Raw genomic sequence first — 25,547 nt, forward strand, 5'->3', positions numbered from 1 at the left:
CTTCTGTTTTTCATCTTTTCTTTCTGTCTTTTTTTACTTTTTTGGGATGTGTTGGAGGAAGGGGTGCTCAATTGGAATCAATCCTAACATGCGATTGGCACTCTGCCAAATGATACAGCTTATTCCAGCCAATATAACGTTTAATTTGACATCTCTAAGGTGAAGCGAACTATTGGCTATAGGCCAGTTTAGCCAGTTCAGCTCCTGACCACCATTGGTTTGATGGGTTTTATTTGGTTATCAAGTATGATCAGCCTCACCAAGCTAAACAATCAGCATAGACAAAATTGAACAGCATCTCCACGCTTGTTGATCAACATCAACACGATGGTTGACCAGAATCACCACGCTGGTTGACTGGAATGACCATCATGACCAACATCTCAAAGCTAGCTGACCATCATGAGCAGCCTGACCAAGCTAGTTGACCAACATGACCACCAGCACCAAACTGGTTGACCAATATGACCACCAGCACCAAACTGGTTGACTGGCATGACCAAGTTCATTGACCAGCATGACCAACTGGCTGATCATCGTAACCAACATCTCAAAGCTAGCTGACCATTGTGATCAGCCTGACCAAACTGGTTGACCAACATGACCACCAGCACCAAACTGGTTGGCTGGAATGGCCAAGCTCATTGAACAGAATGACCCACTGGCTGACCATCATGTTCAACATCTCAAAGCTAGCTGAAGATTGTGACCAGCTTGACCAAGCTAATTGACCAATATGACCACCAGCAGCAAGCTGGTTGACTGGTATGACCAAGCTCATTGAACAGTATAACCAACTGGCTGACCATAAAAGCACTTCCTTTTGCTTCCAGTAAGCTTAGGTTTCCAGATTTCTACTAAGGCTGGGTGCAGCAGCATTAGCATTAGCAGCTAACCGCTAGCGCTAACCACAGTTAGCAAATAATGCCATCCAACAGCACTACAGTAAGGAACTGATTGTTTCAGTAAGCCAGGGTGATATTAGCTAGCATATTGTTCCACTTAGCTTGTTCAAACAGGATAAAAAAACTACAGTCCGATATGCTCGCCTCTGAAATGCGAAAGAGCTAGCGCTTAGCACGATTAGCAGCTAATGCTAATACTTCTCCAGCTTTAGTGCTGGAGAACTAAACTGAAACTCCTCTATAACACTACACTTCATTGGAGTGGCTTTACTGCTCCTTAATACCTAACTGTTAAAATTTATACATAAAGCTCTTTGGATTGATTATAAGTTGCACTGTCTATTTTTGTGAAATATAAGGGTTTTAAGTCCACATTATAATTAAAACGTTAAAAAGTTATAATGCGTAATAAACATGGCTGCAATGGGTTATGCATTTTCATATGTTTATAATGCCTTTTAAATGCATTATAATAGGTACCACTTTAAAATAAGGCTGCCTTTATAAAGGGTTTATAAATGGTTTACAATTAGTTTATTAATGGTTACTAATTAGGTTGTAAATGCCTTAAAAAATCATTAATAATTAGTTATAACACAATTAGAAAAGGCAACAATATAGACGGCTGTGGGTTCACTATTTGGCAAACAACAGGTCGTTGTTGCCCTTACTATGTATGTGTTATAACTAATTATTAATGATTTTTAAGGCATTTACAACCTAATTAGTAACCATTAATAAACTAATTGTAAACCATTTATAAACGGTTTATAAAGGTAGTCTTATTTTAAAGTGGTACCTTATAATATATGTTATGAAAATATACATGTTTATAGAGTTTAATATAGAAGAAATTCACAGAAAGTGTTAGCAAAAAATCCATCTTTTTTTCCACCTGTCCATCCCCTCCACTTTTGACCTTCCGTCCTGTCTATCTTCTTGCTCTTTTCTGCTTGTTTTTTCTTGTTAATCTCTTCCCTCACTTCACCCAGCCTTGCCTTTCGCTCTCCTTCGACTTCCTGTCTCCTCTATCTTTCATCTTTCATCTGTCAATTTTAAGTCATTTCTGTTTTGTTTTTTTTATTATTATTTATTTATTTATTTATTTTTCTCAGAGATTTCCCTCAGAAGATGGCAGCAGCCCTGGCAGAGAACCCGGCGTCTGTGCTGCACTCGCTCAACCTGGCCCACAACACACTGGACAATCAAGGTGGGGCGGGCGGTGTGTGTTTGACTGTGTCTGTGTATGTGGCTCTGTTTGGCTGTCTGGCTGTAATCCCACCCTCTCAGTCTCTTGGCACTGTGCCACATTTTAGAGATGCGCATAGAATAACATAGAAATATCAATAACATAGAAATATCAATATGCAGTGTTTTCTATAAAAAGGCACAGTGGTATAAAAAGGAGAGGGAGTAGGCAGGATTACATTATAGCTCGGCTTGTAAAAATGGAGGTAGATCACCTAAGCAATTAGGCTGATACTATATACCTATATACCTATAGCACACCAGTCAATTACGGATCGCACGACTGGATTAAGGGGCGTGTCGGTGTGTCTTTGGTATCATGAGAGCTCAAAAAATAGGCCTTGTGCTGCACAAAACGCTTGAAAGGGATGTACTAACTCTCTTAATTAATTATGGGTGTGTTTTGGCTTATCATGAAATAAACCAATCAGTGTGCCAGTTGCCATTCCCTTTAAGAGCCGGGTGTGCTCTGACTTTGGCACGTTCGTATCTTAACAGTGCGACGCTTTTGCACATCTCAGCAGAGGATACTGACTCTGTGCATTCATGATAGATATGACTCTGCGTAGATAGATAGATAGATAGATAGATAGATAGATAGATAGATAGATAGATAGATAGATAGATAGATAGATCCTGTGTGAAGTCTATGGCTTTTTGGGCGCATCGGGAGGTGTAGCAAAGAGCTGTACACATGCAGGTTGTACGATAGGTCCCTTCAATCACGATAGGTTTCTTCAATCGCCCCTTAAAATAAAACAGCTAATTAGCTGCTAATGCTAATGCTGCTGCACCCAGCCTTAGTGGAAATCTAGAAACGTAAGCTTACTGTAAATAAACGGACTCACTTTTCTCACCCAAATAAACATTAAAATTAACATCCAGCACTCGTTTGACTTGAATGTTTTTTTTTAAGAACTACAGTTTTGTTTTGTCTTAGCTTAGCTGGCGACACCCCTGTTCCTTACTAGTGTCGCATAAAGCGCATTATAATCCGGTGCACCTCATAGTGCGAAACATACGGTATATGGTTAATGGTCGTATTATATTCAGCGTGAACCCAGTCTGAAGACTGTTGTGAACACAGATCAAAAATATTAAACATAAACATTTTAATGGGCTACTTCCAAAAAGATGGAGTTGTGTGAATTGGTTGAAGATGCTAAATTTGATACATTCACTAAGAAATCCATACGTCTGCTCTTAGCATTTTGTGGAGGGTAAACTCTGTAATTGAGCTCTGGTAAAGCAGACATATCAGATGCATTAAGTCTGCTGGGTCTAAAAGCTTTAAGAGCTCGAAGAGCTAACCTATGAGCCTCACAAGTACCTGACATGGGCTTCACTTCTATTTCTGTGAGTAAAGACTGTTCTGTTGGGGTTGGATTCCAAAAAAAACAAAACAAAGCGTAGGAATGGATGACCAATTATCATTCTCAAGCCATGTTGAAAATCTGACTCGGCTGTGCAGATTTCTACTGTATAACATTCAGAGAATTCGACCGTTTTATCTCAGGAAGCCACTCAGGTGCTTGTGGAGTCTCTTGTCATCTCAAGACTTGACTACTACAACTCTCTACTGGCTGGTCTTCCACTGCGAGCCACCAAAACCCCGCAACTAGTTTAGAACAAGGCAGCAGCACGACTCTTCCCTCTTAAATCTTCCAAACTTCAGTCATGGGACTCCTTCGCTGCGTTCCCTCCACTGGCTTCCTGTTGCCACCAGCATCAATTTCAAATTCAAAACCCTGACACTGGCTTACAAAGCCAAAAATGGACCAGCTCCTTCATACTTGATGCCGATGATGGTCAAAGCCAGATTGTACCAAGAGCTCTTAGAGCTTCCAGTACGGTTTGGCTTGAATCACCATCCCTTTAAGACCAACAGAAAACAAACATCCTGATTCTTCAACAAATTTCCACTGGGTGTCAGAACGGCTCCAGGAGTCACTTGCGGTCTTCAAAGGCAGACTAAAGACTCATCTTTTCAAAGACTTCTTAAACTAATTTTCTTCTTGGGTTCTTAACATGATCAAGTTCTGTGTATCTCTTGATTCTAGTCTCTACAAACTAGCTATAGATATTTTGAAGTAAATAATGAAGCACTGTTGTAAGTCGCTCTGGATAAGGGCGTCTGCTAAATACCTTAAATGTAAGTGTAATTATACATTTAAATGTAAAGCAGAGCAAGAACTAAAATGTACAGTAGAGTGGACTTCCAGGAACAGGATTGAAGAACCATGGCCTGCTACAACCCCTGAGAAACAATGCAATAGCATTATCCCCCCTCTACCAAACTTCACAGTAGACACAATGCAGTCAGACAGCTAACATTCTCAATTTCACAATTGCACAATTCATTGTCTCTCTATAGAACATGTTTATTTTGTCTAATAAGTCTTATAAGTAGGTGGGTGTATTAGAGGAGCTACATAAATATTAAGTCAAAGATTTATTAATGTATATCACCGCAGTCCAATGCAAAACAAGAATCTCCAAAACAGCAACTTTACTGGAGAGAGATAAAACCTTCTAAACTTTCAATGGGAGTCAATGTGAAAAGAGTTTATTTCAGGTCATTTCGAAGAGTTTCTATTGGTCCGTTCATTAAGAAATTTTGGCACAGTGTAAGGGACAGTTTGTCTGTCCAAATTATGTAGTAAACTAAAAATCTAAAAGAATGGAGATACTTGTTTTTCATTGGACAGTGACGAAATGTTTACTGTATATTGGTCAAATCTTTTTTTTTTTTATAGTGGTATTAATTCTTAGTTCCTTACCTTTTATTTATATAAGTGCATATATATGTATATGCGAAAGAAGAGTGGGATATTTGCATTCTTTTGTGTCAGTTGGTGTGTGTGTGTGTGTGTGTGTGTGTGTGTTTGTCCTCTGTTGTTTTTTCTCGGTCGAACAGGGTCAGAGTCTCAATGTATGCCACACTCAGTCATGTCTGACACATGTCTCTCTCTATCACATCAGAAGTGTGTATGTGTGGGTGGGTGGGTGTGCATGTCTGTGCATGCATGCGAGTGCGTGTGTGTGTGTGTGTGTGTATATATATATATATATGTGCGTGCATTTCTCTTCAAAGACAGCAGCAGTGGCTGACCATCATTTTGTATTTTTTTTATCTGTGTATGCAAGTTAGCATACTGTGTGTAGGTCAAAGGCATTTCTAACAGCAATGCATGCCTGTGTGTGTGTGTGTGTGTGTGTGTGTGTCTTTCTGCAGGAGTGTCAAATCTCATCCAGCAGGTGTGTCGGCTCAGCAAAGGCCTCCGTCTGCTCAACCTCGCCAAAACCTCGCTGTCCTCGAAGGGTGTGTGCAGTTCTGTCGTCTCCTCAGGGAGCCAGCACCCCCTGCTGGCCACGCAAACCACCCTCACATTCACCTCCTGCTGATCCACCCACTGTCCACTTTATCAGAAACACCTACTCTGTGCTTTCGTCTTAAAAAAAATAAGAAGACACAAAGGGTTCTTTGAGTAATGCCATATAAAAGCAGTTTAATTAAACATATTAATGCAAATATAAAATAAAAGTTATTTAACATGTTTAATTATTTTAGTCATATATTCATGTCAGCGTACACAAAAATCATATTTTCTCATTTTAATCACGTTTTAATCAAGTTATGTGAAAGAAAAATTGGCATTGGATAAAAGAAAAAAAAAACATGCTTGCCCTAGAGTTGCTTTAGCTTAAGATTTACCTCAGCTGCGCTTGTAGAAAATATTCAAAATATTAGGTAAGATTAAAATGATTCTGAAGGTTACTTTCTTAAGGGGTTACCACAAGATGAAAGTGTGGCAATGAATTTGTAGAACACATTTAAATAGCTTGATTTTTTAATTGGTTAAATGAAAAAAAAAAAACTGTCAAAATGTCAAAATTACGTAAAATTATTCTCTATATATTCTAAGTGGTTGACAGGTGGTTGCTATGAAGTTGCTTAGTGGTGGACAGGGGGTTGCTATGGTGTTGCTAAGTGGTTGACAAGTGGTTGCGATCATGTTGCTAAGTGGTTGACAAGGGGGCTGGTATGATGTCGCTAAGTGGTTGACAAGGGGTTGCTATGGTGTTGCTAAGTAGTAGACAAGGGGTTGCTATGATGTTGCTGAGTGATTGACAGGGGCTGGCTATGGTTTTACTTGGTGTTTGCTAGAATATTTCAGATGTTTTTTTTTTTTCTTTTTCATTAGTTAAATAAAAAATTGTTGTTTCAAAATGATGTAACCTTTTGAGCAAGGTGGTTGACTAGCCGTTGCTATGATCTTGCTAATTGGTTGACAGGTGGTTGCTAGGAATTCGCTGAGTGGTTGACAGGTGGTTGCTATGAGGCTGCTAAGTGGTTGAAAGGGGTTGCTAGGATGTTGCTAAATAGTTGACAGGGGTTGCTATGATGTTTCTAGGTAGTTGATAAGGCGTTTCTATAATGCTGCTAAGTTTTTAACAGGGGGTTGCTGTAATACAGCTAAGTGGTTGACAGGAGGTTGCAATTATCTTTCTCAGTGGTTGACAGATGGTTGCTATGATCTTGCTGAGTGGTTGAAAGGGGTTGCTAGGATGTTGCTAAATAGTTGACAAGGGTTGCTATGATGTTTCTATGTGGTTCATAGATAGTGTTATGATTGCTAAGATTTGCACAGCTATTATCCTAGATGCTAATAGGTTTTGGCGTAGTGTCTCAGGTGGTTCCTCAGGTGTTACCAAATGGTTGCTGTAGTACCACGTGATTGGTAACAATGCCCCAGCAAGTTGAGTATATATTATAAGATCATGAAGTGCCAGTGAATGTCCAGTAACCTAATAATAACAAGTTTCTATTCATATGGGTTAGCATCAGCATGGTGGAGAAGACTGTTGCTGGTGTTGACGCCACACAAATTCACAGCAGTTCAAAGAAATCTGCTTGAGTTTTGGACAGCCTGGGGTTCCCGTATCCCACTGTGCCCATTCCAATACGCATTGCGGAGTCGACTTCCAGCTCGAGCAAACGGATGAATCAATCGGCCCTGCCCTCGCTGCACTTTCCAGCGTAACCCGACACCGGCAGCGTGATCCGGTTATTTGATTAGCCTAACGTTATTCAGCGCGAGTCGTTCACTTGATTAAGGGCACATGTGACGAGACTTCATCCCTCGCCAGATGACAAACAAAAACGCGGGGAAAACAAACGCTAATGCTAGGCTAAATGCCAGAAGCATCACAGACGTAAATGATGAGCTAAAATTCAGCGCTCAGCACCCAAATGCCACCAGCCAGCCCGGCCGTTTCTAAGGGCAGGGAGAGAAATATAGTGGCTGAGAAAAGTGCATTAGCTTGGGGTTGGGTGGATGGGGGAGTGTGGGAGCAGTGTGTGTATGTGTGTGTGTGGTGAAATGGCCTTGTTAGCTGCATTTGATGAGGCATGTTCTTTGAGGCGGTGGTGCTCTGCCATCGGAGCAGATCGCTAGCAGGGCTGTCTCCGAATGTGGGCCAATGAAGAGTGACTCGTGGTGTGGTTGTATCTTGTATTTGCGCTAAAACGTATAACAGATCTGGAAGAGACAGAAAATGGTTAATTGTGACTTTACTCACAAAGTTGTACACTGAAAAAAATAGTGTGCTTGATCTACTTAAAAAATCACGTCAATTTTTTGCTTCAGATAATTAGGTAGATCAAGCAAGAGTAGTAGTTACAACTTAATTTTCTCAAGTAGTGCTAACATACTTTTTCAATTAGTTACAACTCAATTTTCTAAAGTAGGGCTAACATACTTTTTCAATTAGTTACAACTCAATTTTCTCAAGGAGTGCTAACATACTTTTTCAATTAGTTACAACTCAATTTTCTCAAGGAGTGCTAACATACTTTTTCAATTATTTACAACTTAATTTTCTCAAGTAGGGCTAACACATTTTTTTAGGTAGTGTCAATGGACTTTTAAGTATTGTCAACTTAATTTTCTCTTGTACACTGCTGACTTAAAAAGCTGACTTAACTCAACTTAAGTGTTTAATTTTTTTCCTTTTTAAAAAATGATCTGTTTAGTCAAATAAACTAATAATTCATCTTTATTTTAACACACACTTTCAAGTTAATAAAACTTTAGTAATATTCACATAACTTATCATTTTAAGTTAACCATGGGTATTCTCAACATATTTAGTATATTATTATTATTTAACTGCCATTACTGACAGTTTAATACTGTAGCAATACAGGAGTAAACTGGGTAAAGAGTGAACTCTGTAGCTCAAAGCCAGCATACTGTGATCACTAGGAACACAGAATATAGTTAATGTGCTCTTACAGCTCTACAACACTGAGACCTGCCAATCAACATGTATATTATAATTACTGCACACAAAGATGGTAAGTAAGGGATAAGCCACACCCAATATGCAAATATATGGTACCAGGAGCCTATAGGAAAGCTGCATGAAGCAACACTGTAGAAAAAGCATTGACACAGGTAGTGACTAAAACTCTAGTAAATATAACAAGACTTTTGTTTGTTGTGCAGGTGTACCTAAAAAGATTTGTTGGGATTACATTAATAAATTATATTAAGGAAAAAATACACAGTGTCTGGTATTTTGAACAAATGTGGAGTAATTAAAAACTAGATATATTCATGTTTCAGTGTAGGTAGAGATGTCTTATATCATAGGTCGGCAATAGGCGGCCCGCGGGCCAGATGCGGCCCGCAAGCAAGAAACATCTGGCCCGTGAGGTTGAACTATAATGAAAAAAAAAATCGGATTGTCCGTCTCAAAAATGCTCTTTATTTAGAAACTTAATTTTCCAAAACAGAAAAATTTATTAAAGATTTTTTGATAGAGCCACGGGCTGTTAGATAACTGCTAGCTTCTTTATTCTGTTATTATTATTTTTTTTTTATTCGTTTTTTTTTTTTTTATTTAACAAACAGGTATATCATTAATAGCGCCCCCAATGGTCAGTCCACAGATTTCACCCACATCAGCCCACTTGAATGTCTGCTTGTCATTTTAAGAGCGCCCTCCCGCCACCGCGCCCGCCAATCCCCCCCCAAACCCCCCCCCCCCCCCAAAACCCCCCCCAAACCCCCCACCCAAGTGCTTGTGGCCCGCCATGTAATGGCTTGGAAAAAATCTGGCCCGCGGCCAAACTTAATTGCCGACCCCTGTCTTATATTTTGGGACTTTAGCACTGAAAATATAATTATTTGAATAGCAAAACAGCCACAGTAACCTAACTGTTAAGTGTTAGATCTTAACAGATTAACGTTTGGATTAAATGTTGCTAAATGGATTATAAACGGCCAAAGTAAACTAGCTGTTAAGTGTTAGATCTTGTAGATACACTGTAAACCCAGAAGTTGTTTGAACTCAAATAAATTAAGTCTATTTTACATAAAATTGGAGATTTCTAAACATTACTCAACTATTTTGAGTTAGTTGAACATTCGTGGGCACATATTACACATTCAAACTGAGAGCTTTGACTTGAACCAACTTATAATAAGTGAGTTTAGTCTGTTGTCATTAACAGCTTCTTTTCCATTGGCTTCTGTCACAATCTATTTGCATACTGGGTGTGTCCAACAGTTTCTGACTAACACTCACCATCAGTGTGTAGTGCTTCCTCCCAGGCTAGGTTAGGTAAACTTGTAGATCATATATTATGATTAAATTATTGGCCTCTGTCTTGTAGACTATAGAACAAGCATCGTTTACTGAACTGCATTTACTGATTTATTGATTTACTGAGCTGCTGAAATACAAGTAAATTTAATATAAATTTTAAATATATATGTATTTGTTTAGTTCATTGTACTAAAAAATTATATTGCATGAACTTAAAATGTATTAGGTAATCGGTTACACCAAAAGTTTTGAGTTTAGTCAACTTATCGGGTTTTACATCGTGTATAGGATAAATATCATGATGTCTAATAGTTTTAATATAATCTGCTCACACAAAATGTTCTCTGAAGCATTGGTAGGTTATAAGGGTTCCAAAACAGTCACTCCACAAACAAGCTTATCCAGGAGCGTCTCTAGTCTCTTGTTCATTATCCTACTTGTGTCCTCAGGTGTGACGTCTCTGTCTCAGGCTTTATGCTCCAGCGACGACTACTCCAACTCTCTGCTGCATCTGGACCTGAGCAAAAATCCAGGCATTCTGTCAGGAGAGGACGCCACGGTCAGAACATGCACACAGACACACACACTTACTATATGAGAATGAGATACTGTACACTGTATTGATCAGGTGTAATAAATACTGTACATAAATTACTCTCTCCTTTTATATACACTCATCATCTTTATATATATATATATATATATATATATATATATATATATATATATATATATATATATATATATATATATACAGCTGCACCCAGAAGAAATTGTCACATTTTCAATGAGTAATAGGTCTGACAATGTGGTTGTTAATGATTCCTTTTCTTAACATATAGTACTATATAGGAGTGTAACAGCACAGAAAATTCACAGTTCGGTTCACACCTTGATTTAAACAAAGCATTACTTTAACTAACTATTTAACTACAAATATTTTTTTTTTTCCTAAGCGTATTACTGGATGCATTTCAGTGTTTGAGTTCTTTTTGAGAAATATCAGCATTAGATTGTCAAAATTAAATTAGATTAGTGGTGTCAATCACTTAAAAATTAATTAAAATCATGATTATTATTATTATTTTTTTTTTATGCTGGAATTTCCCAGTATAATTGTGAGTTGACAGTTAAAAAAAGTGTAGTGTGGTTTAGGTTTGACAGACTAGATTATTTTTACTGTGTTATAATATCTCAGATAGTGAGAGAGAGAGAGGGAGAGAGAGAGAGAGAGAGAGAGAGAGAGAGAGGGAGAGGCGGCACGAGTGAGAGAAGAGACAGTACGAGCGCCTAACCCTGCATTCACACTGGAAAGTGACAGGAAACCATTCATTTCCTATGGCAGGGTGCGTTTTCAGCGTAGTGACGGTTGTGGACAATTTAAATTATCTGCATTACACTGTGAAGATTCGTAAAGAACACACATACTGTTACACCCCTAGTACTACAGCTATTCCAACAGGACAATGCCCATCCACATGCTGGTGACATCTCAAGAGCTTTCCTTGAAGACACAAATGCTATGCCAAAATGTGTGGGATGCTATTGGAGACACTTTTATCACTGACACAACATTTGCACACCAGAAATTCCATAAAATGTCCCAGTCAAAGTCCTGACCTCAATACCACTGAGATTTTGTGGCAAGACATTAAATTGTTGTTCACAGACGCTCTCCATCCAACTTGGCTTGAGCTTGAGCTGTTTTGTAAAGAAGAATGAGCAAAAATCTCTACAGTCTCCAGATGCGCAGAGCTGGTAGAGACAAACCCCAAGGCACTTACGGTTGTAACTGCAGCGAATGGTGTCTCTAATAAGTATTGATATAGGGGGGATGAATACTTTTGCATGTGAGACTCCTCAGACTTTTATTTGATACAAATCTTGAAACTCATGCATCATTTTCCACATCGTTCCACACTTATGCAATACTTTGTGTTGGTCTTTCGCTTAAAATCTCAATAATATACATTTCGGTTTGTGATTGTAAGGTGACAAAATGCTGTAAATGTAAATGTAGTGTAATGACCTTCATGATTATGAAAAGTGTATTAAACTGATTTGACTACAACTGCACACACACACACACACACACACACACACACACACACACACACATTATAACATTCTAACCGCCTGCATTTTCTCTTGTATCCATAGAACCTGTATCTATTCTTGGCTCAGCCCAACTGCCTGGTGCATTTGGATCTGTCGGGTACGGACTGTGCAGTGGATTCAGTAAGTGTCACTGTCTGGGACTCACCTGAACTCTACACTATAAAAAAATGATGCGTAAAATTGACTTAAAAAATGTTTCGCATCTTTCTGCATTTGCTTTTTTTTTTAAGTAAATTTAATTTCAGATTTTAGTAACCTTTACTTAATTTCTGCATACATTATTGCCTAATTCCAATTACTTTATTTATACAATATTACTCAAATAATTTATGATACATAATATATCATAATTCCTACAGACCAAGTCTCACTGTCTCAACACATGGATGGCATCTAATACATTATTTTTAGTACACTAGTATAAAGAATGTATTACATGCCATCCATGTGTTGATGTGTAATATATGTGTGTTTTAACTAAAAATATTACAATTTCAGGAATTATGATATATTATGCATCATAAATTATTTGAGTAATATTGTATGAATTAAGTAATTGTAATTAGGTAATATTGAATGCAGACATTAAGTGAAGTTTACTAAAAGAAAGGATTGACTGAAGTTCAGTTCACTTATTTACTCTATGTGTCACATCCTGGTCTCGTCTCGTGTCTGTGTGTCTTCCCCACGTGACCTGTGCTCCCCTGTGTCTCCTGTCTCAGTACTTTTCCACCTGTGTCTCATTTGTAGCTCCGCCCCTTCCCCAGGTGTTTCTAATTATAGTGTTTCCTGTTTCTTTAAATAGCCCTCGTCTACCACTTTGTCTCCGTCGGTCTTTGCACTAACCCCTGTTGTTTTGTCTCTCCGTGTTTCGTAGTTTCTCCGTTTTTCATAGCCTCTGTTCCTTGTTATTTTCCCTGTTTATTGCCCTGCTCAGTTTAGTCTTCCTAGTCCTGTTTATTTCTAGTTTCCCTTGTTATTCTCTTGTATATACCCTGCTTTGTGTTTATTTTCTAGTTTTGCTCCATATATATATTCCCTGTTTGTTTATCATTGTTATTATCTCTAGTTTGTTTATGTTCTCTAGTCTCCCTCGTTTATTTTGGTTTATTATCTTTGTTACGTGTTTACTTGTTTCTTTGTTTATCTTTGTTATTTATTTATTAAATATTTCCTTTTGTTCTTACCTGCACTTGTGCCCGCTTTCCTCGTCTCCCTGCCTGGGTCATCCGTGACACTATGTAACATTTAAGTCTTGAAACCGAGTTGAAGTTACTTAAATTTATCTGAAATTAAATTTACCAAAAAAAAATCCTGAAATTTAAATATTTTTAGTTAAAACACACATATTACACTGTCTCAACACATGGGTGGCTTGTAATACATTCTTTATACTAGTATACTGAAAACAATGTATTACATGCCATCCATGTGTTGAGACAGTGAGACTTGGTCTGTCTACAAAATAAATCTGTGAGATTATGTTAATATTTGAATGAGTGTTTTAACTAAAAATATTAATATTTCAGGAATTATGATATATTATGTATCATAAATTATTTTGAGTAATATTGTATGAATTAAGCAATTGTAATTAGGTAATATTGTATACAGAAATTAGGTAAATGTTACTAAAAGTTCAGTTTACTTATTTACTCTATGTAACCGAGTTGAAGTTACTTAAATTTACATGAAATTAAATTTACTTAAAAAAAGCGAATGCAGAAAGTTGCAAACTTTTTTTTAAAGTAGAAATGACTTATTGTTTTTGTCTGTCTGTGTGACTGACCGCAGATCCCGGTGTCTGTGCTCTGAGTCTGTGTTTGATGGTGTTGTTTGATTGTGTTGTGTTGTGTTTCTGCAGTTGTTCGGAGCTCTGCTGCGCGGCTGCTGCGCCGACCTGTCTTATCTCAACCTCTCCAAGAACTCCTTCTCTCACAGGTGAGCTTAACGCCGCCGTGTCTCAGACTGAACGGAGCTGACCCCGGATTAATTGCAGCTTTTGTGTGGCGGTAAATCGGCTCAGGCTCGCTGTTTGGCACAGGTGGTGTTTGTCTCTGCGCTGTTTGGCACAGTTCCAGCAGAGACTGGAGTGGTAATTAGCCGCTAATAGAAGGTCTGTCTTATGATGATTGGGCAGAAAATCACACTGACACTTATAGTGGAAGCTAATGGGTGTATTTATTATTTAATAATACAGTGGCATGCAAATGTCTGGGTAACTCTGGTCAAAATGACATTATAGAGTTACTGTGAAAAACTATGAATAACCACATATAGAATCATGTAGTAGCTTAAAAGTGTTAAACAAACAAAAATACTCATATCTGGGGAGCTGTTAACTTCAGGTTTCTTATTCTGTGCAACAGAGGTAATCTTGCTCCTCCTTTCCTGGGGCAGTCCTGATGAGAGCCAGTTTCATCGGAACTTGAGGACATTTTCAAAATTCCTAAAAATGTTCAGATTGACCAAGAAGTCATTTTATTTCTTTTCTTAGTTGAGCAGTTCTTGCTTCTCATAATCTGGATTAAAACATTAGTCAAATATTCACTATTCCCTGTATACCTGTAACTCTACCTCTTCACTACTTTGCTTTAACTGATGCTCTCAAACACTTCATTAAGAGGCAAGAAATTCAAGTTTAATTAACTCTTGACGAGTTCAGCAGCACAGCTGTTAACTGAAAGCCTGAATTCCAGGTGACTCTACCTCATAAAGCTGACTGAGAAAATCCAGCAGAGATGTCCAAAACTGTCTAATCTAAGCAAGAGGTGCTACTTTGAAGAATCTAAAACATAAACCATGTTCTGGTTTGTTTTATCTCTATTTTACTTGTTCAGTTAATAATTCCATATGTTTTTCTTCATAGTTTGAATGATTTTAGTATTAAGCTACAATGCAGAACATTTTAAAATAATAATAAAAAAAAACACTGAATTTAAGGTGTATCCAAAAACCTTTTGACTACTTTGGTACTGTTGATTTATAGTAATTACAGTAACAGACTGTCACACTTGGTATTCATGAAAGAAACAAAAAAAAATACCAACAAAAAACACCTGATAAAAAAATCAACACAAAATAAAAAGCTTGAAGGTGCCCATCATACTGTACAAGCTGTTGACTTTTAGTTACTTATCTTCTGATGCTGTTGTGAATTTGAGTTTGACCTTTCAAGTTCCAAGAGTCTTCTGATGGTGTTGAAAACTGCACTTACCTCTCTATGGTTTTCTGTCTGTTATTTCTTTAAAGGAAAGAACTTTAAAGGTTTTGTATTTTTGTATTTTTTAGGAGTATTCTTGTAGACATTCTGAATGAATGAATGAATGAATGAATGAATTAATTAATTAATTAATAAAAATTGTGGTAAAGAATGCAGTAAAACAATGTCTTATAGTACAGATTTTTAAAAAATACATTTATTAAATTTATTTTTTTCCCTTTTTTTCCGCAATTTAGCTTGGCCAATTGTCCCTCCCATTCAGCTGCATATTTCCCATCACAGGTGATGTCACAAAACAAAGAGGGTGAAGACTAGCACATGCCTCCTCCGACACATGTGAACTGATGTGGCATTGCCCAGTAGCATCACAGCGCGCTCGGTTCAGATACATCAGCTCACAGATGCCATGTTCTGATCAACATCACCCTAGAAGTGATAAGAGGAAAGAGCACCATCTACCTACCCAGAGAGAGAGCAAGGCCAATTTTGCTCTCTTTTAGGGCTCTGGTAGCTAAATTCAAGTTGCATGACTGGGATTCAAACCAGCGATCTCCCAATCATAGTGGCAGTGCTTTAGACCACTGCTGGACCACTCGCCACCCCTGTACTGATTTTTAAAGTTTAATTTACTTCAATTGCTTCAGCCCGGCTGTAAGGTGCGTTCATTTTTGAGGAAGCACACAAACAAAACACCAAACAGACAACGGGTTATACACAAGGCAGCCATCGTATGTACATAAACATGTATTTAACAGTATATTTATCTCTACGCTCACAGTGACCACCATCCATCAAAGGGTTAAGCGAGTAAAATGTTAGATTAAGCAAAATATGCAGCTCTGTAGAGTCTATTACACACTGCAACGGATGTAAAACAGCGAATGGGTCTCTTCTACACGTATTCTGGTTTTGCTCTCTCCTGCAGAATTTCTGGTTAAGTGCTTTTCATTGGTTTTCTGAAATGCTTAGCTCATGCCTCCATGCTGACCCTGTTTATTGTGATCTGTGGATCCTCAAACTCAATGTCCATATGTTTAAAAACAAGTCTAATTGTCTGGCATTTTAAAAAATAAATATTGGCATGAATTTTGGAATTTTGGACTATTTAAAGTAACCCTAAGTGTCCTTTTTGTTTTCATTTTTTTTATTCTTTCTCTTTTTTAATAGAGAACTCACTGCTATTTTAATGGCGCAGCCACCTAGATGTTCCCAGCGCTTCTTCGCTTCTTTTCTTTGCATTATTTGAGGTCTGAAAGCTCTGTTCATCTTTTTTTGTTATTTTCCTATATTTTGTGTTAATGTAAAAGTTTGCATAGCTACAGATATATAGTCTCGCGCTATGGTTTTGTAAACTGCTACACCGTATGCGAGTGGAGGATTTGCTTGTCTTAACAATTCGCTGCCAAGATAGCAATGAACGTCTGACTGTTGACATCTCCCTAGCTTGTTTTCAGTCAGTGGAGCACCTATAGCTTCTGCTGCCAAGATAGCAATACACCAGATGTAATCACAAGCACCATTGCTATTTAAACAATGCAGACACAAGCTGAGAAAGCTGAGATAGCAATGAGCATCACGACACACCATGCACAGAGTGTAAGATAAGGCCTTCTGTGTCTAATTTCCTATTAAAGGGCAAGCAGTTAGGGGCGCCGAGTTGCCCAGCGGTCTAAAGCGCTGCCACTATGAGCGGGAGGTCGCCGGTTCGTAGCTTGATGCAGCTTTGCCATCAAGCTGCCGGCGTTAGAGGGAGCAAAATTGGCTCTGCTCCCTCCGGGTGGGTAGATGGCGCTCTTTCCCCACATCACTCCTATGGTGATATCTGCAGCACAGGGCGTCTGTGAGCTGATGTACCAGAGCCGAGCCGCTGTGCTTTCCTCCAAGCTCGCTGGCTGCCCGGCAATGCTGCATCAGCAGCAGCTCGAAAAGAAGCGGTGGCTGACTTCACATGTATCGGAGGAAGCATGTGTTAGTCTTCACCCTCCTAGTGATAGGGGGAGTCCTAATGAATGGGTTGGGTAATTGGCCGTGTAAATTGGGGAGAAAATGGGAAAAATTAGAAATAAAATTATAAAAAAAAAAAAAAAAAGGGCAAGCAGTTAGACAGTTGCACCACTTGGAAGCCCATTTTGACTGCTCAAAATAGTAATACTGTCACCAACAGTCTTGGGTTGTGTTTACAGACGTCAACTGCAAGCTTCAGGCTGCAGCTGTGCAAAAAAAAAAAAAAACACAATGATGTATATCTTCCTCCTTATAAAGCTCCCTCCAGAAGCTTCCGCTGCAATAGCGTCTGTAACTGCATTACCAGAAACGCTATGAAAAATGAGAGTCATTTTACCAAGACTTACTGCTCATTTCCCAAGTCGCTCCATCTCTCTCTCTTTCTTTCTCTCTCTCTCTCTCTCTCTCTGTTTTGGTCACTGTCCCACTCTCTCTCTCTCTCTCTCTCTCTCTCTCTCTCTTCGATGTGAATCACGATGTAAAAGCATTTAGCCGCTAATGGTTTTGGAATTTGCGGGGGAGCAGCAGAGCATTTTGGAAGGGGGGGGGATGGGGAGGGGGGATGAATTTGTAAATGATTGGCCGTGTTAATATTGAACTCCCGCTGTACCCCGTCTGTGACGACCGGAGCCCGTTCCTCCATCACATCTGCCCATACGAAACACCCACACACACACACGCTTCCAAAAGCACAACCGCTGGCACACACACACACACACGTGTGCCACCTTATACCGCCATGCATACACACGTACTACCGTGCATGTGTGTGTACGTGTGTGTAATGTGTTTGTGAGTCACGAAGAGCAGTACAGTGAAGCTGTTTGAGCCGATAAGACGGAAAAAGCTCATGAATGATAAAGGAGAGAGAGAGCGTTGGCATGTCGGCCCGGTTGCATGGCACTCGCGGGCACTCCGGCGCTGTTATCGTAATGGTATTCCGCGTGAGACGTGGCGAGGAGTCGTGTAAAGCGTGAAGGCATTATCATGTTCTGTTGGAGCTTAACATGAACACGGTCCCTACAGTTGTTGCTTCCACACTCAAAGATGAATTATTCATCCAACCATTCACAGTATATACAGTTGTGTTTAAGTTTAAGTTTAAACACCACCCAAACTCCATCCATATATATTTATACAGTCGTATGAAAAAGTTTGGGCACCCCTATTAATCTTAATCATTTTTAGTTCTAAATATTTGGGTGTTTGCAACAGCCATTTCAGTTTGATATATCTAATAACTGATGGACACAGTAATGTTTCAGGATTGAAATGAGGTTTATTGTACTAACAGGAAATGTGCAATATGCATTAAACCAAACATTTGACCGGTGCAAAAGTATGGGAACCCTTATCATTTTATTGATTTGAATACTCCTAACTACTTTTTACTGACTTACTGAAGCACAAAATTGGTTTGGTAACCTCATTGAGCTTTGAACTTCATAGCCAGGTGTATCCAATCATGAGAAAAGGTATTTAAGGTGGCCAATTGCTTAAGTTGTTCTCCTATTTGAGTCTCCTCTGAAGAGTGGCATCATGGACTCATCAAAACAACTCTCAAATGGTCTAAAAACAAAGATTGTTCAACATAGTTGTTCAGGGGAAGGATACAAAAAGTTGTCTCAGAGATTTAACCTGTCAGTTTCCACTGTGAGGAACATAGTAAGGGAATGGAAGACCACAGGGACAGTTCTTGTTAAGCCCAGAAGTGGCAGGCCAAGAAAAATATCAGAAAGGCAGAGAAGAAGAATGGTGAGAACAGTCAAGGACAATCCACAGACCACCTCCAAAGAGCTGCAGCATCATCTTGCTGCAGATGGTGTCACTGTGCATCGGTCAACAATACAGCGCACTTTGCACAAGGAGAAGCTGTCTGGGAGAGTGATGCGAAAGAAACCTTAGGTATGCAGAGTCGCCTTAGGTATGCAAAAGCATGCTTGCAAAAATGGCTTCTTTTTTTCTGTTTTTCTTGGCCTGCCACTTCTGGGCTTAACAAGAACTGTCCCTGTGCTCTTCCATTTCCTTACTATGTTCCTCACAGTGGAAACTGACAGGTTAAATCTCTGAGACAACTTTTTGTATCCTTCCCCTGAAAGGGCAACAATACAGATGGCTGTGGGTTCACTATTTGGCAAACAACAATTCATTGTTGCCCTTTCTACGTGTTATATGTGTTATAATTGATTATTAATTATTTTTAAGGTATTTAAAACCTTATTGGTAACCATTAATAAACTAATTGTAAACCATTTATAAACGGTTTATAAAGGTAGTCTTATTTTAAAGTGGTACCGTAAATTCTTTAATATGTTCTTATCTTTAGGGAAGGTTGTGTTTTTTTGCATGCATTTTTAAAAGCAACAGCATATCTGAATTGGCCAGGAGTGCACAAAACTTCTGCATACAGTTCCCAGAGAGCCTTCCTATTTTTTTATTTATTTTATTTTATTTATTTTTTTTTGCATTGTGAACAGTGTAAATCTACAGTGTAAAAATGCATCCATTTTCCTCAGAAGCCACAGAATGCTCTTTTGAACTTGGCAGACTTGGTCTGCGGGCCATTGCTCAGGGTTTCATCTTGCTATAGTGGTCATACATTATGGAATATGTTTATTGCAGAAGCATCAAGGTAACATGAAAGGCCTTTGAACTGCACAGCTTCCCAGAAGAAAGCATTAATCAGAGTTATTAGATAAGGATGAAAGGGTTTGGGTTGACTTTCTTCCTCTCCTGCTGACTCTCTCTCTCTCTCTCTCTCTCTTTTCTCTACCCATCCTTCTCTCCCGGCCTCTCTCTCCATCAGGAAAGTCAGAGAAACTCTGCCCACCTTCCGTCAGTTCTTCAGCTCAGCGTTCAGCCTCACCCACCTCAACCTCTCCTCCATGAAGATGCCACCGGATGTGCTCAGGTGAGTCAGTGCTGGGGCGTGCTTTATTTACTCTGTAATTCTATAACAATATAAAATGTTATTAGATTCAACACAAACTTTTGATCAAACACCCCCTTATACAGCACTACATTTAGCATATAAGATGTACTGCATATACAGGGGTTGGACAATGAAACTGAAACACCTCGTTTTAGACCACAATAATTTATTGTGGTGACGGACAGTTCTGCTGGAAACAGGAGAGTTGAGGTGCACATTGAATTCTGTCGTGATTTGAGCAGCCGTGGTTTTACAGTATGTTTTTTAGATACGATCCGGGTTATCACCCGAACATCCCTTTCAGACAGCTTCCTCTTACAGCGTCCACAGTTAATCCTGTTGGATGTGGTTGGTCCTTCTTGGTGGTATGCTGATGTTACCCTGGATCCCTGGACCCTGGAAGACGTGCACCAACAATCTGTCCTCTTTCGAACTCTGGTATGTCCCCCATAATGTTGTGTGCATTGCAATATTTAGAGCAGAACTGTGCTCTTACCCTGATAATTGAACCAACCTTCACACTCTGCTCTTACTGGTGCAATAATGTGCAATTAATGAAGATTGACCACAAGGCTGCTCCAATTTAGCCATGAAACCTCCCACACTAAAATGACAGGTGTTTTAGTTTCATTGTCCAACCCCTATATATATAGGGGTATATATATATTTTTTTCAATTCTGAGGTGGCACCATGGGTGACAAGGCTTTCTTTTAGGGTGGCAGCTGCCACCTTATGCCACCCCGGTAGCATATGCTTATGCATATGCTAGTGAATATTAATAACATGCTCAAGTGAGTTTTTTTCACAAGTGACAAAATTCTCACCTTACTAATCAGAAGGATATCATAAGCATTAGCATTAGCATTATGACTTATCCCAGTCATGTTGGTGCTTTCTCATATTCCTGCAGTTTGGTAAGCTCTCTATTTTTGGCTGCAGTAGAAGTGGGACACTGGAATAGCTTTCACACCGAGAATCTTGGCACGTCGGAGAGAAGAGGCTTTGTGAAAGGTGTCATGGGGGTCAGAGTGTCTATCTGGCACGCACCCGCCGGTCACGCCCAGCTGAACACCAGTCGCTTTTTCCAGCGCGCTGACTCCCACCGCGCCGCTCCTTCAGAGAACACTTGAATAATCTCTAAGCTCCTTTTTTCTCTAATCCCTTAAGACCTGTGTAACACTTTCACACTGCCTGAAAGGAAGCTGCCTGATTTGATTTTTAATGGAGATCAGGCGTGACAGTCCTGAGAGAGACAACACCGCAACTTAAGAGGGACGATGAAGTGCCCGAGGAGGGGAATCCTCACTAATCACTAATGTCTTCTCCTCTGTCTTTCTGCTTTTTCCTATTCAGGGCTCTCTTTCTTGGATTGTCCTCCAACCCTCACATCACTGACCTGCACCTGGATGTCAGTGGATGCGAGGTACCCCACTGTCTTTGATTCTTCCTTATCTGTGTTTGGGTGTGTGTGTGTGTATGTGTGTGTGAGTGCATGTGGCTGTGTGGCTGCATTCCAATCAGAGATTAAACTCCTATAAAGTACAGCAACCTTAATATACTGTAAATATTATTTCATTAAAAAACACACAAGCATGCGTCCGTTGTTGGGTTTAATATCAGGGGTTGATTTTCCAATATTCTTTCATCAATCTATGAACAAAACATAAACTTGTATTGTCGTCTACACTTAGCTGAGCCGTATTTCATCTGCATTGCTTTGCATCATTATTTAATTAGAGAATGACACTCAAAATCCTCATTTTCTCAGGTAGGGGGCCAATCTAGGTGTATTTAAAAAAAATGGATATTAGCTACTGTATTTTTTGGACAATAAGGTGCACTGGATTATAAGAAACAGTAAGCGACGCTACCAAGGATGCCTACATCGAAGTGAGCAAGGAGGGAAGTGCCTAAATAAACACAACTTTAATTCCAAAAAAAAACAGCTGGATGTTAATCTACACAGATTTCTCTTCTTAAAACTGTATATTTGGGTGAATAAAGTGCTTCCGTTTGATTATAGCAAGCTTAGATTTCCAGTATTTTGTCTAAGGGTGAGTTTTCAGTGAAGTTTCTCCAGCACTAAGGCTGGAAGCAGCAGTATTAGCAATAGCCGCTAAAGGTAAATGCTGCTTGATAATGCTAGACTGAGGAACCCTGAGTGTTCCTGTAAGTCAGGGCGCTATCAGCTAGAGGTTTGTCCCGCGTAGCTTGCTTAAACATGGTAAATACGTAGACTACAGTCCAATATACTCACCTCTGAATGACGAAAGAGCTAGTCTGCGTTTAGCAGCTAATGCTAATGCTGCTGCGCCCAGCCTTAGAGCTGGAGAAACTTCACCGGAAACTCACCCATATAACATTGTACTTTAGCGAAGTGGCTTTTTGAACGAATGATCTTTTGTCGCTGTCCAATGAAAAACAAGTACCTCCATATTTGCAGATTTTAAGATTACTACATGATTTAGACATACGAAATTGGCCCTCACACTGTGTCATAATTTATTGATGAATGGACCAATAGAAATTCTCAAAAATTACCTGAAATAATTTTTTTTTTTTTACATTGACTTCTATTAAAATCTCTCAGAATGCCATACTGTGTTCTCAAAATGCCGGTGAGGTAGATTTTGAAGGTAGAAAATACCTCAAACATCTGCTTCCCGTCATCCACCACTATTCATGATCATGCAATGCTGTGTGCTAAGCAGACTGGGACTCATATATACAGTACCACTCAAAAGTTTGGACACCTCTTCCCAATGTTTTTTTTTTTTTTTTTTTTATCTGTTTAGATTAATATTAAAGATATGAAAATAATTACGGAACACATGCAGAATTACGTGGAAAACAGTAAAAAAAAAGTGTTAGTCCTTCACAATCCCCTGATTTCCACCTTACACGGCTCAACTCTGACTTACAATAGACAGTTGGCGGGGTGTAAGATAGCAACGAGTATTGCTATGCATCTTGCACTGGCTGGGAAATAGGGCCCTATATCTGGTAACTATTTTTTTGTTTAGCTTTTTATTGATGTCAAGTTTTTGACAATCAATTTTAAACACATACAGTATTTACAGTTCTTGTCCTATTGAGATAATTTGCTTGTCCAGTGTTGTCATTTACTAGTGATGCTCCGACGTTCACACTCTCCAAACTACTGATTGATTTCACCTGCTTACATGTGTATAAATACCCCTCATTTCTTGTCTAGTTTACCTAACTCTCATACTTAAACTCGTTTTCCTGTTTTTGTCTTTTAGTTACAAATCTGTTTTTCTTATTGTTTACTCTTTTGCCTTGTCGATTCTATATTTTGGGTAGTTGCCGACCCTTTTCGTTTTGTGTTTTTGAACCTCTCTTTTGCCTTTTCACTGTTATTTTTGCATTAACTGTGTAGGTCCTGGACTATAAAGCATATGGCCTGACCATTCTTAGTATGCTGTTTGTTAATGCTGCCATACCGTTACCGATTCACAATCCATTTGTGTCTAGTTTCTTTAAATATAGTCTGTGTTTAGTGTCTGTGTTGTGTCTGTCGTTGCGTCTGGCCACAGCTGTTTTTTTTGCTGCAGTTCTTTATAACTTTTTTCAGATGCTTTTTTAGATTCAGATACTGACATTTTGGTGCAGATTTGGTCATAAATATGCATTTTTTTGTAAATATCTCCATTTTGATTGCCTTTTACCAAGGACAAGGACATTCCTACAACAAAACTAAACACAGTATTTAAGAAAAGACAGGATGCTGATAGCTGCCTCAGTGTCATTGAGACTAGCACTTCAGTACTGGGCGTATTTTATTTTACGAGGCGTTGGGTTTTATGAATCTGGCTGTCTGATGGTCCGCAGTAAGAGAATGCTGAGTAAGCTGAAAGCGTTTCTCGGTACTGCACTGTGGCTCGTCACTGTATTCCTTAAAACATCTTCCTCTCATCTTATCAGAATGCATTAAGATCAGATGTCTGCACAGCAGTTTCTGAAGGACTGAAAATAACGTTGGCCGGCGTTTTGTTTCAGAGTGGAAAAGAGAAATTGACGTTCTGTCTCGGGCAGTGAGGTGAAGTATAATTATGGTAGTTCGGTGGTATTTGAGGAAGATTGCTGCGTTGATGGATTGCAGTGCGAGTGATTAATGAACTTCTGTTGCCTCCCCTTTAGTTTAGTTCCCACAGAGTTTGATTCATGTGATTAACAATGAGAATATAAACTCTTGAACTGATAGATAAATGTTTGGGAGATTTTGGCAGGGCACAGGCCTCTCTAGAGGAGGGAATGTTGGGTAATGTTGTTAAAATATATATGCAATAGTCACATAGCAATAGCAGGATGTGCGATGTCAATTAACCCTTAGAACTCTACGGATGATTTTTCCGTCCAAAATCGCACCTTGTATTTTCAGCTTAATTACTCAGGAATTCCTTCACACATAAACATAATCCATATATGGTTAGAAAGGGCGGAGCTTACTCTTTCTTAAAATAGTGATCACATCCCAGTGTGGTAAAGCTAAATCTACAAGAAACCCATTGAGAAAAACACCTAAAAAAGTGAGATCTCCTTCCCCAACCAATATTATTTACCTTTAGAGCTTCAAACATATTTATATGATGTTTCAATCAAACCAGATAATATCAGTAAATATCAGACTCAAAAGTGTCCACAGAAAAAGTGTGAAACTACCTGCTTTACTCAAACTAAAGCTAGGTATGGTGTGCGCACAACTTTATATAGTTTTTATTTTACTCGCACATTTTTACTAAGTAGTTATTTTGCACTAAACATTTTAATAATTTATTTAGACTAAAACGTTTACAGTTTTGTATATACTGTAGTTTTCTTTGTGTGTCCTGATTAAAATACTGAAAGGCATAGGCTGCTCTGAGTGTCAGGCTTTTAGTATCTACATGTATCCTAGAGGTGTGATTATTGATTATCAAGAAAAATAATTGGTGATGTCATGGGCCCTGCATTGTTTAATATCACGATAAATATATCGCAGAAAAAAAGATTTACATTTGTATTTTTTTTTCCAATATCGTGCAGCCCTAATTAGCATCACTACTCTGCTACTATTAGTCAATAGCTACTACTGTGTCATTAGCATTGCTCCATGTTGTTTTGTAGTACTATTGTTCCATTTGCATCACTGCTGTTCTGTTAGCATCACCGTTAGCATCAATGCCATGATGTTAGCATCACTACTCCAGTGTTAGTCACAACTGATGTTCATCAGGGCATAAAAAACCTTATTGTTTAAAAGTCAAGTTAGAGTATAGCAATTTGACTATTGTTTAGTAAGACAGTTGTTAATTTACTGTACCTATTAAACAAATCACAATAACACCATGTCATCATAACATATCCTCTCCACCACTGGTAGCTAATGTCCACTCGTGCAGTGCCCGCACTAAATTAATCGAACCTGTCTCCACTTTATATAAAATAATTCAACCAGTGCCGGTTCTAGATAAATCAAACCAATATCAAAACATTTCT

General features: G+C 38.8%; 1 protein-coding gene across 1 annotated transcript in view; it reads left to right on the forward strand.

Moving 5' to 3' along the window:
* Positions 1-25,547, forward strand: part of carmil3 (capping protein regulator and myosin 1 linker 3) — a 178,956-nt gene that overhangs the window by 93,960 nt on the left and 59,449 nt on the right. Inside the window, exons 11-17 of the mRNA XM_022677949.2 lie at positions 2,021-2,115; positions 5,389-5,475; positions 10,220-10,329; positions 11,931-12,008; positions 13,753-13,829; positions 19,922-20,026; positions 21,402-21,471. Of these exons, the coding sequence (XP_022533670.2) occupies positions 2,021-2,115; positions 5,389-5,475; positions 10,220-10,329; positions 11,931-12,008; positions 13,753-13,829; positions 19,922-20,026; positions 21,402-21,471 (622 nt within the window). The remainder of the gene's footprint in view (positions 1-2,020; positions 2,116-5,388; positions 5,476-10,219; positions 10,330-11,930; positions 12,009-13,752; positions 13,830-19,921; positions 20,027-21,401; positions 21,472-25,547) is intronic.

This window comes from Astyanax mexicanus, chromosome 8, assembly GCF_023375975.1.
Source record: "Astyanax mexicanus isolate ESR-SI-001 chromosome 8, AstMex3_surface, whole genome shotgun sequence".
Taxonomy (NCBI): domain Eukaryota; kingdom Metazoa; phylum Chordata; class Actinopteri; order Characiformes; family Acestrorhamphidae; genus Astyanax; species Astyanax mexicanus.